Source organism: Ovis aries, chromosome 9, assembly GCF_016772045.2.
Source record: "Ovis aries strain OAR_USU_Benz2616 breed Rambouillet chromosome 9, ARS-UI_Ramb_v3.0, whole genome shotgun sequence".
Lineage (NCBI taxonomy): Eukaryota > Metazoa > Chordata > Mammalia > Artiodactyla > Bovidae > Ovis > Ovis aries.
Genome location: NC_056062.1, coordinates 85279643 through 85295449, shown reverse-complemented (window position 1 = coordinate 85295449; position 15807 = coordinate 85279643). Strand labels below are relative to the sequence as shown.

General features: G+C 40.2%; 1 protein-coding gene across 8 annotated transcripts in view; it reads right to left on the bottom strand.

The window, feature by feature from the left end:
* RUNX1T1 (RUNX1 partner transcriptional co-repressor 1) overlaps positions 1-15807 on the bottom strand; it is a 152107-nt gene that overhangs the window by 37442 nt on the left and 98858 nt on the right. For all 8 annotated transcript variants that reach the window (XM_015097929.4, XM_042254495.2, XM_027973236.3 and 5 more), the window contains one exon: positions 11197-11378. In XM_015097929.4, the coding sequence (XP_014953415.2) occupies positions 11197-11378 (182 nt within the window). The remainder of the gene's footprint in view (positions 1-11196; positions 11379-15807) is intronic.

The window sequence follows — 15807 nt, the reverse complement described above, 5'->3', positions numbered from 1 at the left end:
AAACTGAATTAACACAAATGAAACAATGTAATGTCTCAGACTGACATTTCCTTGGGCCACCAAGATAATCAGCAGTCATACAGAGCTAAAGTTGAGGAAACACACGTGCAGACGCAGCAGGGGCCTGTCTGAGGCCATCAGATCTTAGACCAGGGCAGGCACACCCTGTCTGCCTTTCATCATGTGATACACAAAACTCTGGACATGTCTTTCAGAAGGAACACAGTCTGTAAATGAGACCTGATAACCGCTCTAACATTCTTAAACAGAAAGTAGGGTCAAAGAAATATTTTCTGGCTGAATGTGTCTCTAGGAGATTAACTCAATATATTCGGTAAGATAGGAACATGTCACATGCAGTTTGACTGGAGGCACAGCTCCCAAACTAATTTTTACCTAGCAGCTGGCTCTCCTCACAAGACCATCAGGCTATTCTTAACCAGTGGCAGCATCTCTTTTTCCTGGGAAATGTCCCCCTAAGAATTTGACCAAGTCACAGAAGCAGCAGATTTCTGCAAGCTTTTTTTCAACCATTGGACTGCCAGGGAATTTCCATCTTCATCCCTTTTTTGATTGTAGGTGGGTTAGACTTAAAGACTTTAAGAGACTTTTCCCACTTTCCTAGTGCCCAGGGATAGCCTTTGATTAAACCGGAGGGATCTGAGTGGAAACTGACTGGACAACTGAGATCATTGGGGGCAAGAGGCATCTACGATGAACCGTCCTTTATGCCCCGTTAGGCATACACCACCAGCACACACCAGATTAAGAATGACAAAGGAGTTACAGGTGAAGGTGCAGGCACGTTAAGAACTGGGGGAAACCGCAGACTTCAGTGGGAAATGAATACATGCCCAACCCGTGCTGGAGGAAGATGCTCTGCAACCAGGAGACTGTCCAACGTTGGAAATGCCAGCAGGGCACGGTTCTCACGGGAGTATCCAACAGAAGTCTCAGTGCTGCTCCTGTCAAAGGGTTGACCCTCAAATATCCTGACTCCATACATACTGATCACTGACCAGACTAAAGGGTCTCAAACATTATCTAAACGTATTGCTTAAAATAATTTTTAAAGTGAACAGAAGATTTCTAGATGTATCTTCTAAGAGAATAATTATGTGATTCTCATCTATATTTCCATATCCTACACATTTCTGAATAATATATTTCAACAGTCAATGCATAAGTCCAGCATAAATCAGAAAATACTGAAGACTATTAGTAGCTATGAACATAATGTCAACACAGCACCTACCTTACTGGCAGTGTGGTGTAGTGGAAAGAGCACTGGACTGGGAGTCAAGAGACCTGAGATTTAGTCCTGGCTCTTCCACGACTAGCTGTGTGACCTTGGGCAAGCCACTTAACCTCTCTGGACCTCAGTTTGCTCATCTGTAAAATGAAAGGGTTGGACTAGATCAGTGGTTTTCAAACTGTGTCACCTGAAATGCTTAGGGATTCTGCTGGCAATAAAGAGCTTTTACCCCAACAATCAAGATTTAAAGGACCAGAGGAACCCACTTATCATTTTAATCTATTTTAACAGTTTCATTTTTTAAGGAAAAGGTCAGCTGCTGAAAGCAAGTTTGAAAACCACTGGACTAGGATGATTTCTGAGGTCCTTTCTAGTTTGAAAACTCTGCAATTCAATTATTCTATATTTATTTCTAAATGCCATTTGCACAACACAGGAAATACAGCCAATATTGAATAATAACTATGTAAGTGGAGTATAGCCTTTAAAAATTATAAATCGCTATGTTGTATACCTGAAACTTTATAAGTTTTCACATCAACTATACCTCTATCTCGGAGAAGGCAATGGCAACCCACTCCAGTACTCTTGCCTGGAAAATCCCATGGACGGAGGAGCCTGGTAGGCTGCAGTCCATGCGGTCACTAGGAGTCAGACACGACTGAAGGACTTTACTTTCACTTTTCGCTTTCATGCATTGGAGAAGAAAAATGGCAACCCACTCCAGTGTTTTTGCCTGGAGAATCCCAGGGACAGGGGAGCCTGGTGGGCTGCCGTCTATGGCGTCACACAGAGTCGGACATGACTAAAGTGACTTAGCAATACCTCTATTTAAATAAATGAATAATTTTTTAGAATGTCATGGTTATGTAGATTGAAATACACAAAGTTGATGGTGTACTAGCCAAATTATGGCTAAGTCAACCATTTGAACCAACAGAGAACTTCTTTGTGCTTTGCTTTGAACAGTATATTATTTATAGCTGATTTTTTATGCAGAAATAGAAAATATCCTCTAAATATCTTTTAGCAGCCTAAATATATAAACATAAAATCATTTCTAAATACCCAATTGTGTCAAAACCAATTCAGCTCCCTGGTTTTGTGTCTCCTTGTTCAAAGATAATAAAAACATACATCACTGGAAGAAATCGTACTAGTTTCAAAGTAGCTGGATATGTTACTTAACTTTGCCGGCAGGTCAGCCTTCTGATCAGTGCTATTACTTCAGCGAGCCCGCACTGAAGCTTCTTTTCCCTCCTAAAACAAGGACAGTAAGGTCCTAAGAAGCAGAGCTTGCTCCCGGGTCTGTCCTGTCATTTTTGTCATACCCCTGCAGGGACAGTCGCTATTCTGGGTCTCATAACTCTTGTAACAATTCAAACAATAAAGCTCATCGCTTCACAAAGGGAGGGCAATATTTTAGCAGAAAAGCATTCAAACATTAAAACAGCCCATAGAAACAAAGGTATGAAAAGCCTCCCTGGTACTTCCTCCAATCACTCATGGCTACTTACAAAGCCAACCCTACTTAAAGGATGTTATGTCCATATAAGCTAACCAAAACAACTTAATTGCTATTTGTTTGTCTGCTTCTTAGAAATGCTTACAACTACCAACATGTCATTGCTTGGGGGCAAATTCTAAATTTGTACGTTTATTTGTTACCTTCTCAAAATGTGTTAGGCAAAACTAACAAATATCCATTGTCCCATATCAACATACTCTCAAAATGACCCCAATTCTAGTAGGAAGTCTGTCACATCTCATGGGTTTCTGGAAGGCAGTTTTTTTGGTTTGCTTTTATTTTCTATCTCCTTTTCACAAGAAAGTTTTCTGAATATAACCTACTTCAACATTTAGATCCCAATCACTTTCCTCTCAGGGTCTGTGGTTGTCAGAGGACTCTTCAGGACTCAGCTGTGTGACCTTGAGATAAATTGGGAAAGTTAACTTTCTGGCTTGAGTTTCTTGCCCAGTAAGATGAAACTAATAGGAAATAAACCATGTTTTAAAACAAACAAACAAACAAACAAAAAAAAAAACACTTAAGAGACAACTTAATTGACACCTTATCCCACTTCAGGCTGTTTTCTCAGCTCCTCGCCAGAGAGGCTGTAAACTGATTTATTTGAGGAAAAAAAAGCTTTTTAAAAAACTTTCCTCTATATAAAATACTTTAAATGTCATAATTGGCTAGTATGCTCTGATGATCCCTTAGTAACATGGAAATGAGGAAGAATGAAGAAAAAATAGTATTAAGATCATGGCAATAATCAGAATAAGAGGACCAAGCAATCTCCTGCATGACAGGAACACAAAAGTTTTTTTCTGAGATTAAAATGTTTTTTAAATGGGGAAAACAGCACTATAAAGATTATTCTAGGGAAAGGCAAATTGGTACAGCGTAATAAAGCTAAGAATGGCAAGGAAGAAACTTAAAAAGTCAGTCCTGTTACAAATAAACACCTGCCTTAGGTACTGACTTCTCCCTTTGACCACAGGTATTTCAAACGGCACATGTCTAAACCGACCTTGTCTTTCTCTGATACTTCCAACACCAGCCAATTATGCCTCCTTCTACTTAGCCACCAAAATAGAAACTAGAAGTCACTCTATAACTCTGCAGAGTTATATTCTCTAACCTTCTGCTCCAAATCAAGTCCTGCTGCTGGTCTCTTCTCTGGCACAGGTCCTCCTGCCCCACCTAAGACACTTTATCTTAGCTCCATCACACCACTGTCTCTGCAGGCCTCTCAGTCAGAGCCAGGGCTCAGATACTGCCTGAGTTGTTTTTTTTTTTTTTTTTAAACTTTACTTTCGTATTTTAGAAAGCAGTCTATGCCTAAATCTCAGGAGGTGAGAGTTCTGTTGAAGAAAAGCTCAAAGACACAAATGACTTAATCTTAAACAAATGTCCCTTTCCTTTTCTAATAAATGCAGTTTTTGTTAAGGTTTCCACAGAAGGACTAGACAGTAGAATTAAAGGGCAGGGGGAGAAGAGTCATTTATGGCATCGTATTTTCAAAACCCAACTCAGTAAACAGTCTCTTCAGGAAATAGGTGAGTTCAGATAAGAATTTTACATAACCACCTTCGAGCGGTGTTGAATAATGCATCTGAAGCAAAATACATTACAGATTCCCCTGCTACCTTAAAAAGAAAATCAGACCTGATTCTTCAGGACAACCTGTGGGGATTTCTGTGTTTGTAGAAATATCACCCTGTAGGAAGTGGGATGTTTAGATGGTGAAAAGCAGCGCCGAGTGATACAGGACCATCACTACTGAGCCACACAGAAAGAAGTGCCTTCCAGCTCACTACTGCTAAACCACCACCTGGGAGATTACTTCCTGAGACGAGGGCTGACAGCTTCTGGAGTAAGTAAGATGGATGCAGGTGGATGCTGGCCAGTCTGGATAAAATCACCATAACTGGAACTTTAAGGATTACAATATACAGGTTCCCAGAGCTTTCTCTCCCCGAAGGAGAAGGTGGAAAGCTTTGGACACAAGTCCCTGGAGCTCTCCATCTGCTGGCCAACCTGCCTGGGAGTGGCTGTCCCCTCATCTTTGCTCATTTCTGGCCACTGCTGAAGTAGTCAGCTGCTACTGCTCCCGCTATCTGGAACTATGCTTTCTTATTCTAATCTGTCATCTATACATCCCAATTGGAGGCCTCTAGTTTTTTGTTAGTGAATCAATCGCGGCACTTTGTTCCTGAGCTGTTTTCACGGATGTGGGTGTTGCAGGGATGCATCTTTTAAAATGACAGAAAGTAAACAAGAAAGCAAAAAAGACTCTTGGGGGAGAGACCATTTGCTACACTACTAAAAATGACTGTATTCAGTATAATTTTGATTATTTGTTGAACTAGTGTTTTATTATTGCTTTTTTGTTTGTGGTGTTTTGCTTTGTTTATTTTTATACAGCTGGCATGTGTGACATGCATTATCTGGAGCTTAACTGGACATACCAAAATAAGTAAGACATGATTCCCAACACGGATTATGGTTTAGCATTAGACTTAAATTCCTTTTCAAAGTGTGCTAGCAAGAAAGTCTTTGCCATGTGTGAGCATGCTAAGTCGCTTCAGTCGTGTCTGACTCTTCCAAGTCTATGGACTATAGTTTCCCCAGGCTCCTCTGTGCATGGGATTCTCCAGGCAGGAATATTGGAGTGGGTTGCTATTCCCTTCTCCAGGGGCTTTCTGACCCAGGGATGGAACCTGGGTCTCCTGTTCTGCAGATGGATTCTGTACCATCTGAACCACCAGGGAAGCCAAACTTCTACCATAAACACAGTTTAATAAGAGATACAAGGCTTCAATTCTGTTACATAGGACCTGAACTCGGCAGGTACCATTAAAAAGAGTACAAAAATGGTATGGGAGATCAGAAGCAGACAAAGCCACTCCAGAAGGTACATTTGAAAGAGCACGGGCTATGCAGTTGCTTTCAAATTTTGGCTTTGCTATTTGCAGGTCCCATGAACTCACGAGGCTTAATCTCTACATGTGTCACAAGACGGCTATTTCAGAGCCACTGAGAGGACTGTATGAGAGAATCTACATAAAGAGTCTAACACGTACTTGGCATTCAACAGCTTAAAGCGCTTGCTTTTCAAGCTGAGGTGTTCAGAGGCTATGGTATTACAAACATAGTTATAAGAGCACGGGGAACTAAAGTTAGAGAACCTAGGAGCTAGAATCCCATCCATGCCTCTTACAAGCCATGTGAGCTCAGATATATTATCCAGTCAGGCTGAATCTATGCAAAGTCAACACTGAGGCCAGAACAGGGAGACCAAAATGTTCTAGACAGCTATGTAATCTTCCTCATCATGTAAACACTATTTCACTAGAAGCCTCCACAACTGATGTGATTATTATAAAAAAAAAAAAAGTCATTTCTACAGGAATGATGCCTCTCTTCTTGAAGCTGATGAATGCATAAAAAATGCAACACAAAACAACAATGTGTGATAGAAATTCCTCATATTTTTCGTAGAAAACTGAACACGCTAGATAATAAATACTCAATTCTTATTTGCAGAGTCAATTCGACAAAAATATTGAAATCTCATTCATTTTGCAGTAAAGGAAAAAATGGACCTAACAGGTTCAGCTGCTGTGCACATTGCTGACAAATCTCATATATTCAACAACATGGTTTCAAAACGACTGCCTTATGACCCTGAAACATTCACTGTTTTCTAATTTACTCAGTAAGGCAGGAAACCAGGCTGACTGTGGATCATCTATCCTTACAAAGATTTACAAAACCTCAGTACATTCAACTGTTACATTTGCCCACATGAGCAATTATAGAGAAGAAATATATGAGGGAAAGTAAGGAGAAAAAAAGATAATTCTTGTTGAACTTTCCTTATTCACATTCTGCACATTAAAACATATTTTGTGCAACTGGAAGATTTCAGGGATGTATTGATAAATATGCTGATTTCTCCCATGAAGAAGTCCTGTAACTTTCAGCAAGTTCTTTGGGTCTCAGTTTCCTCAAGATAAAAGACTGGCCTGGTAAATCCATAAGATCTCTCCCAGCTGACAAATTATACACTTCTAAAACTCAAGAAAATCTAAAAAAAAAGTAATGTTTAATAATTGGGGGTGGAGGAAATACACATTCATGCAACCATGAGGATTTCAAAATAAAAATCAAGATGTGTTCAACTGAGAGTAACTTAAAGCATAATTACATTGAAATGATAATAAAAATACATAGATCGATGAAGGGGATTAAGAATTAACGTCAATCACTTGAAAGGGGGAAGAACATAGTGGAGACAGTGTTATCCATATAAGATCAATGATCACTCGATTTTATTTCTTAAGCCAGAAAGTTTCTGCATCAGAAAAATCACCGGAAGTTGAGAGCACAACTTTAAAGACAAAATGTTGCAACAGCGAAGCGGTGAGAAAAAGAGATCAAATGATAATTAACACACAAAAAACTATCTTTTAAAATGCAGTGATTTTTCTCTATTCTGTAGTCTCAAAAAAATGCAGCCTTTGTCTAACGCTCTTTCCCTCCTCATCCTACCTGAAACTGTGTCCTCAAGACCATTGGTATGCAGTTTTAAAGAGGGCTCTTAAATTCCAGTCTCTGTTTGAAACTGGTCACTTTATTTAACCAGCTCCAAAAACAGTTCGTATGCCCTTCCTCGGGGTTCCCTGGTGGCTCAGTGGTAAAGAACCTGCCTCCCAATGCAGGAGATGTGGGTTTGATCCCTGGGTCAAGAAGATACCCTGGTGAAGGAAATGGCAACCTGCTCCAGTATTCTTGGCTGGGAAATCCCATGGACAGAGGAGCCTGGCGGGCTACCGTCTGTGGGATGACAAAAGAGTCAGGCATAATTCAGTGACTAAACAACAACAACATTCCCTTCCTCAGCTTTTTCCATCACTGAATGGCAAGATGAACAAACTTTTATATATGAACAAAGAATGGAAATCAGAACTTTCTATTAGCTTTCCCTGATAATTTAGAAAAAAAAAAATAGCATGATTTTAAAATGGAACTGTCTTCTTTCTCATTTGGGTTCTAAGTTATTCTAGCACAGACCTACAAACCTAGCATAGTTGTTCAGGGACTCACCCTAGAAGTATTTTTAAGAAGAAGTAGAATAAATTTTACTGTTCTGTACAGAAAAAAAAGAAAGATTTCAGAGACTTCCCCAGAGTATTCATTTCTCTGTAAATAACAGGAATGCTTTAAAAAAAGAAAAAATATAACCAGTGACAATCATATTTAAGGATGAGAAGTTACATTTGCCAAAATCCATCCCTGAAATACGTGAGGACTATTCAGTAGATTAAATCAGCAATTGTCACAGAATTTAAACCCCCAAAGTTGTAAACAAAATATAGAGTGCTCTTTTGTTCATGACATGTCATGAACAAATTACCAAAATGTGTTTTCTCCTCAGGTGTCAGTTTTTCCCTCTTTTAGTGACTGATGGTTCCCAGTGTTATTACAGAAACAGATTGATCTTTTTAATGAGCCAGTTTAATAGACTCCAAAATCTCACCGTGGCTGCTCATCCATGTCAGACCATATGCACCAACAAAACATTCAGTAAAACAAAAAAAGCTCTGCTGTCAGACAGCTCCATACTCTATAAAATTTCATATAGTGATCTGGATATACAGATAAATAACCGGAGAAGAGAAAAATGCATGTGCAAACAAGAGGCAGAAAATATATGCAAAGAAATACTGTAGAGGCCCATATTTTCTTGGCTCTGATGAAATTCCCACAAGATACAAATGTATTTACACAACATATTCTCATTACCCTTCCTCCTAACTCTAAGGAAATCCATTTGCCATCTTTCCACTATAGCACACACGTTAGGGTTCCACTTCAAAAAGAATGTTCCAGCCAAAGAGCAACTGTGTGAATTCTGACTCCAGCAACTGTCTACGAATGACCAGAGGGGAACAAGACTAAAGGGCTTTTAAGAAAGTTCTATCTGACTGAACACAAACAGGCATGCATACACAGTTACACATCTTCGCAACAAAAATGCCGATTTTCTGTGGAATTCATACAAAAGTTTCTACATCGATGTTAGCACCTTGGGAAGCTTACCTCAATACTGTTCAAGAAACGTCTAAAGTTACAGGATATTCACATATGAAACACTAGGACAGAAACAGTGGACCGAGGGCTGAAAATATAGAGAAGTAGATAAAACAAGTTTTTATTCTGCCTGTTATAGTTACTTAGCATTTAAAGTTTCTAGAATAGATTGTGTCCGTGTCTAATGTTGGCTATAGGATTATCTCCACATTTATCGCAGTCATCTAAACCTTTCTCTGTTATCCCTTCCTCCACCCAAATACACATCCTCCTTCCCAATTTTCCTTCTAGTCTCTCCCTAACTTCCTTTACTTCACTGTCCTGGGAAAATGGAGCTAAAGCATCTCAGTACCAGCACACAGGGCTGATTCCCTTCAGCGTAAAAGGTTAGGATCAGACAGGAATACAAATGTGAATCATCTATCCTTGGGCTGCCTCCTGGTTTTCAGCATCACGTGGACATGTCACTCAGACACCTGGATTAAGCACTGCCTTTGAAGCTAAAGTACCAAATGCTTAAATATGACTATGAAAATATAGCTTGCAAAAATAAGAAAGTAGCACTGTTGGTAGGTCACAGAAGGAGGTTGGGTCTGTAGGATGTCAGAAGTAAACTAACATTTAACCCTTTGCTTTAGGATTTTAAACTGTTAAGAGGTCCCATGTCATGGGAAGAAAAATTCCAGAGATTGTAGCATAAAAACTGCTTAACAGAGGATTATGTAATAACTATATGTAAACTGGCTGGCTTTTAATAACATTCTGATTTGCAAAGCAGCTAATACATTTAAGGGTAGCTAAGTCGGTCACAGATAGAAGGAGCGTAAGCTCCTATGAATCTGCGCCAGAGTGTTAACCTTTCAAAGGCAGGTCTACTCTTGCCTGATAAAATGCAGAAAGAGTGAATGAATAAACAGAAAGAGGAATCAAAGCATGTGACAAATATGTTTCTGAATACAGTTTCATTTTAAGATTCTCCATATTTTACAAATGCAAGATGCTAATAAGACTTCATATTTCTATATTAGAAAATATTTATAAATGAAGCTGAGGTATTCAGGAAACTCATTTTAATAAGGTACATTGGAAGTTTCATGTATATGCCTCATTCAACAACTAATTTGTAAGGTCTCATGGAGAAGGGCTTTATTTTACATTTCCTAGAATTCTCAGTTATGAGAACAGAGTATCTGGTAGAATGAATATTGACTGGTAGATAAAATTTATCAGAAAAAAATGCCACCTATTAGTTCTATTACTTAACTCTTAGATTCATTCAGTTCAACTAGCTTCACTAAAGTTTTCTCTCAGTTCATACAAAATCCAAATTAAACAGCTACTGCACTGTGTTTAGGCCAGATTTCAAAACCATCATGTTCTGAGAAAACTTTGAATAATAAACTATTGGAACAATAAAATATGCGTTTTGGATGAATAATATAGTAAATGAGAAGTTTAATATAGGCATACCTTGGAGACGCTATATGTTCAATTACAGATCACCATGATAAAGCAACTAAAGCCAGTCACATAAAAATTTTTTTTTCCTTCCTAGTACTGATAAAAGTTCTGTTTACACTATACTATAGTCTCTTAAGCGTACAGTAGCACTATGTATAAAGAGTGTATACCTTAATTAAAAAACAATTTATTTCTGAAAAACACCAATGGTTAACATTAAAGATGACCGACCACAGATAACCATAACAAATATAATAATGAAAAAGTTTGAAATATTGTGAGAATTATTGAAACGTAACACAGAGACACCAAATAAGCAAATGCTTTTATAAAAATGGTGACAAGAGATGAATTCCATGCAGGGTTGCCACAAACCTTCAGTTTAAGAGGGAAGGGAAGAAGGGGGAGAGGGGAGAAGGAAGGGCGGGGCGGGGGGAAGGCTGGAAGGAAGGAAGGAAAGCAGCGTCTGTGAAGCGCAATAAAGCACAATAAAACGTGGGATGCCTGTACTGACTGTGTGTCTAATAAACATCAGTGGCACTTGGCACGTTTGAGTGTCATTCATCTTTACCTTTTACTTTAACATTTCAAGCAACAGTGGTGATGATTTGTGATGCACAGAAAAATCAAGTCACTAGATTGTATATCTGCAACTATCATAGTACTGCAGATCAATTAAACAACAACAAAAAAACTACAAGTAACAAAGCTTAACCTGCACAGGCCAGAGACGCATCATTCTGCAACACCCCAGGCCAGAGCAAGATTCCCTGCGGCCCCTCTAGTTTATTATTTTGCAAGAAGTGTCAGCCAGCAGTTGAAACACGACATGAAACGTGGTCTCATGCGGCCGGTCTGGGGTCCTCCCTGCTCTCACCTGTCTGGAGTTCGCCTCTTCCCGTTTTCGTTCACATCGAGAAGCAGCTCTGAGGAGTCAACAGGTGAGGTGGTGCTGGCATCCAGAAGCAGCTGTTCATGCTGGGCGAGGTACTGGGCAGGGTTCTGTTTGGCCAATCTCGCGCAGTGGAGGAGCTCACGCTGCAGAAGGGGCAAGTTGGCCTGTAAGGGCAGAACAGGAATGAGAGGGTGCCCAGAGGCTCCTTCTAACCAGGGGACCCACTCCACTTTGCAAACACTAGCAGACCGGACCACACAACTCAACTAAAGGAAATGTCGCCAAATGCGTGCAGTTCCCAGGCACGACTTCCAGCACTGGCCACAGCATGAGCTTCCCTCTGGGCCTGGAGTGGACAAGATGCCTGAGGCAGGTCTCACCCCTCCTACCTTCAAGCCCATTAATAACACTGGGAGTGGCGCCTCTTTAGGATTCCTTCATAAACTTTGAGATTCCCTGGTGGCTCAGACTGTAAAGCCTCTGCTTGCAGTGTGGGAGACCGGGGTTTGATCCCTGGGTCAGGAAGATCCCCTGGAGAAGGAAATGGCAATCCACTCCAGCATTCTTGCATGGAAAATCCCAGGGACGGAGGAGCCTGATAGGCTAGTCCATGGGGTCGCAAAGAGTCGGACACAACTGAGCAACTTCACTTTCACTTTCATAGACTTAGCAGGGCAGGAGGTGGGAGGGAACTTCAAGAGGCAGGGGACATATATATACCTACGGCTGACTCATGTTGATGTATGGCAGAAACCAGCACAATATTGTAAAGCAATTACCACTCAACTAAAAATAAATAAACTAAAAAAGAAAGATTGTATAAAAGCAAAAATAAAAGATGCCTTCATATTTAAACATTGTAAGCTCTACAGGATACCAGATTCCAGCTCCACCTATAAGCAACTGTTGTTTCCCACTGGGAAGATAGATGGTCAGTACCCAAATCAGACTCATTATATTCTTTGCAGCTGAAGATGGAGAAGCTCTATAAAATTAGCAAAAACAAGACCAGAGGCTGGCTGTGGCTCAGATGATGATCTCCTTACTGCAAAAATCAGATTTAAATTGAAGAAAGTAGGGAAGATCACTAGACCATTCAGGTATGACCTAAATCAAAGCCCTTACAATCATACAGTGGAAGTGACAAATAGATTCACCATATTAGACCTGATAGACAGAGTGCCCGAAGAACTATGGAGGGAGGTTCATGACACTGTACAGGAGTCAGTGATCAAAACCATCCCCAAGAAAAAAAAATCCAAAAAGTCAAAATGGCTGTCTGAGGAGGCCTTACAAATAGCTGAGAAAAGAAGAGAAACGAAAGGCAAAGGAAAAAGGAAAGATATACCCATCTGAAAGCAGAGTTCCAAAGAATAGCAAGGAGAGATTAAAAAAAGCCATTTTAAGTTATCAATGCAAAGAAAGAGGCAAACAATAGAATGGGAAAGACTAGAGATCTCTTCAGGAAAATTGGAGATACCAAGGGAACATTTCATGCAAAGTAGGGCACAATAAAGGACAGAAACGATATGGACCTAAAAGCAGCAGAAGATATTAAGAAGAGGTGGCAAGAAAACACAGAAGAGCTTTGCAAAAAAGATCTTAATAACCCAGATAACCATGATGGTGTGATCACTCACTGAGAGCCAGACACCCTAGAGTGCAATGTCAAGTGGACCTTAGAAAGCATCACTACGAACATAGCTAGAGGAGGTGATCGAATTCCAGCTGAGCTATTTCAAATCCTAAAAGATGATGCTATTAAAGTGCTGCACTCAATATGCCAGAAAATGTGGAAAACTCAGCAGTGGTCACAAGACGGGAAAAGGTCAGTTATCATTCCAATCCCAAAGAAAGGCAATATCGAAGAATGTTCAAACTACCGCACAATTGCACTCATCTCACATGCTAGCAAATTAATGCTCAAAATTCTCCAAGCCAAGCTTCAACAGTACATGAAACTGAGAATTTTCAGATGTTCATGTGGACTTAGAAAAGGAAGAGGAACCAGAGATTAAATTGCCAACATCCTTGGATCATAGCAAAAGCAAGTGAGTTCCAGAAAAACATCTACTTCTGCTTCACTGACTATGCTAAAACTTTTGACTGTGTGGATCACAACAAACTGTGGAAAATTCTTAAAGTGATGGGAATACCAGACCATCTGACCTGCCTCTTGAGAAACCTGTATGCAGGGGAAGAAGCAACAGTTAGAACTGGACATGGAACAACAGACTGATTCCAAATTGGGAAAGGAATACATCAAGGCTGCATACTGTCACCCTGCTTATTTAACTTATATGCAGAGTACATTATGTGAAATGCCAGACTGGGTGAAGCACAAGCTGGAATCAAGATTGCTGGGAGAAATATCAATAACCTCCGATATGCAGATGATACCACCCTTACGGCAGAAAGTGAAGAGGAACTAAAGAGCCTCTTGATGAAAATAGAAGAGGAGAGTGGAAAAGCTGGCTTAAAGCTCAACATTCAGAAAACAAAGTTCATGGCAGCCAGTCCCATCACTTTATGGCAAATAGATGGGGAAACAATGGAAACAGTGACAGACTTTATCTTCTTGGGCTCTAAAGTCATTGCAGATGGTGACTGCAGCCATGAAATTAAAAGATGCTTACTCCTTGGAAGAAAAGCTATGACAAACCTAGACAGTGTATAAAAAAGCAGAGACATTACTTTGCTGACAAAGGTTTCTATAGTCAAAGCTATGATTTTTCCAGTAGTCAAGTATGGATGTGAGAGTTGGATCATAAAGAAAACTGAGCCCTGGAGAATTGATCTTTTGAACTGTGGTGTTGGAGAAGACTCTTCCTGAGAGTCCCTTGGACTGCAAGGATATCCAACCAGTCAATCCTAAAGAAAATCTGTCCTGAATATTCATTAGAAGGACTGTTGCTGAGGCTGAAGCTCCAATACTTTGGCCACCTGATGTGAATAAGTGACTCATTGGAAAAGATCCTGATGCTGAGAAAGATTGAAGGTGGGAGGAGAAGGGGATGACAGAGGATGAGATGGTTGGATGGCCATCAGCAACTCGATGGATTTGAGCAAGCTCCAGGAGTTGGTGATGGACAGGGAAGACTGGCGTGCTGCAGTCCTTGGGGTCGCAAAGAGTCAGACACAACTGGGCGACTGAACTGAACTGAGGAAGACAGAGGATACATGAAATATACACATAGTTCTATTAACCTTAAAATAGGCTCCCTGATACTTTCAGTTTGGGATCTAGCTACCTATCCAAGTGAAAAAGGCTAATCTATGAAATATCTTTGATCAACTACTAATTTCAAATGAAAAAACAGGGAGATGAACAAAGAAATTGTTTTTAATAATTATTAGATTCACGCATTTCAGTATTGGTCCGAGTCTGCTCAGATATCCTGCTTAAGATTCATGAACAAAGCAGCATATACTTCTAGTTCACAAAGGTAATCCGCTTTCTTTGTATCAGATCTATTCCAAGGAATGTAAATATTTAACAGAAGAAATCTTGTGTACCCATCACTGAATCCTCACCAAGCCCAGCATTTGGAAAAAGACTGAGGACGCACTTGTTGACAGATGATTCTGGCAATCTCAAATGGAGTAAGAGGAAAGAAGATGATTTCACATGCAGACAAGCATTAAAACAAAAACCTCAGACTCTGACTCTGAAAACCAAACTTACTCTGACATTATAAATCCAGAGTGCTGTTGCTTTCTCTTCTATGTGTCTTTTAATTTTTTACTTTTTTTTTTTTTTGGAAGGGAGGGGAATAGAATGTATAATATGGAAGTATGAATAGCACTCATTCTCAATAACACAATTCTTCAAAGTCAAAGGAAGATCAATAACATAAGTAACTTTGTAACTCAGGGTTTGGGACTTCCATGGTGGCTCAATGGTAAAGAATTTGCCCACAATGTGGGAGACCTGGGTTCAATCCCTGGGTTGGGAAGATCCCCTGGAAAAGGAATGGCAACCCACTTCAGTATTCTTGCCTGGGAGAGGAGCCTGGTGGGCTGCAGTCCATGGGGTCACAAGAGTCAGACACGACTTAGCAACTAAACCACCACCACCACAGGGTTGTATCTGTAGAAGCTAAGTGCCATGTACACTAACTGAGCCATCGGGTAGAAATGCCTTTCTGAACAGAGGAGGTCCCAGCTGTCTCAATCTTTGGGGCCAAGTGTCTTAAAAAGAGAGGAAAAATAAATAAATAAAAGCCAAGCCCCCTGGGACGTTAGGCATAGGCACTAGGGCAGGGCTTTCTGAGAGTATTAATCCAGGAGTCACCTCCTAATGAAACCAAAGCACATTTCTGCACAGTGTTTAACACCAGGGTATTTACTAAAGACAAGCATGTATCATACACTAACAATGGAAATGACTTCTTACATGAGAACAATGCTAAGAACCAACCCTTTGCAGTTAGCCTAGAGCACCATGTGTGTAGCATATTCTCAAATATTTTTTAAACCCTCTTTTACCCTCCTTGGGGCTTTTCTGATAGCTCAGTTGGTAAAGAATCTGCCTGCAATGCGGGAGACCCTGGTTTGATTCCTGGGTTGGGAAGACCCGCTGGAGAAGGGATA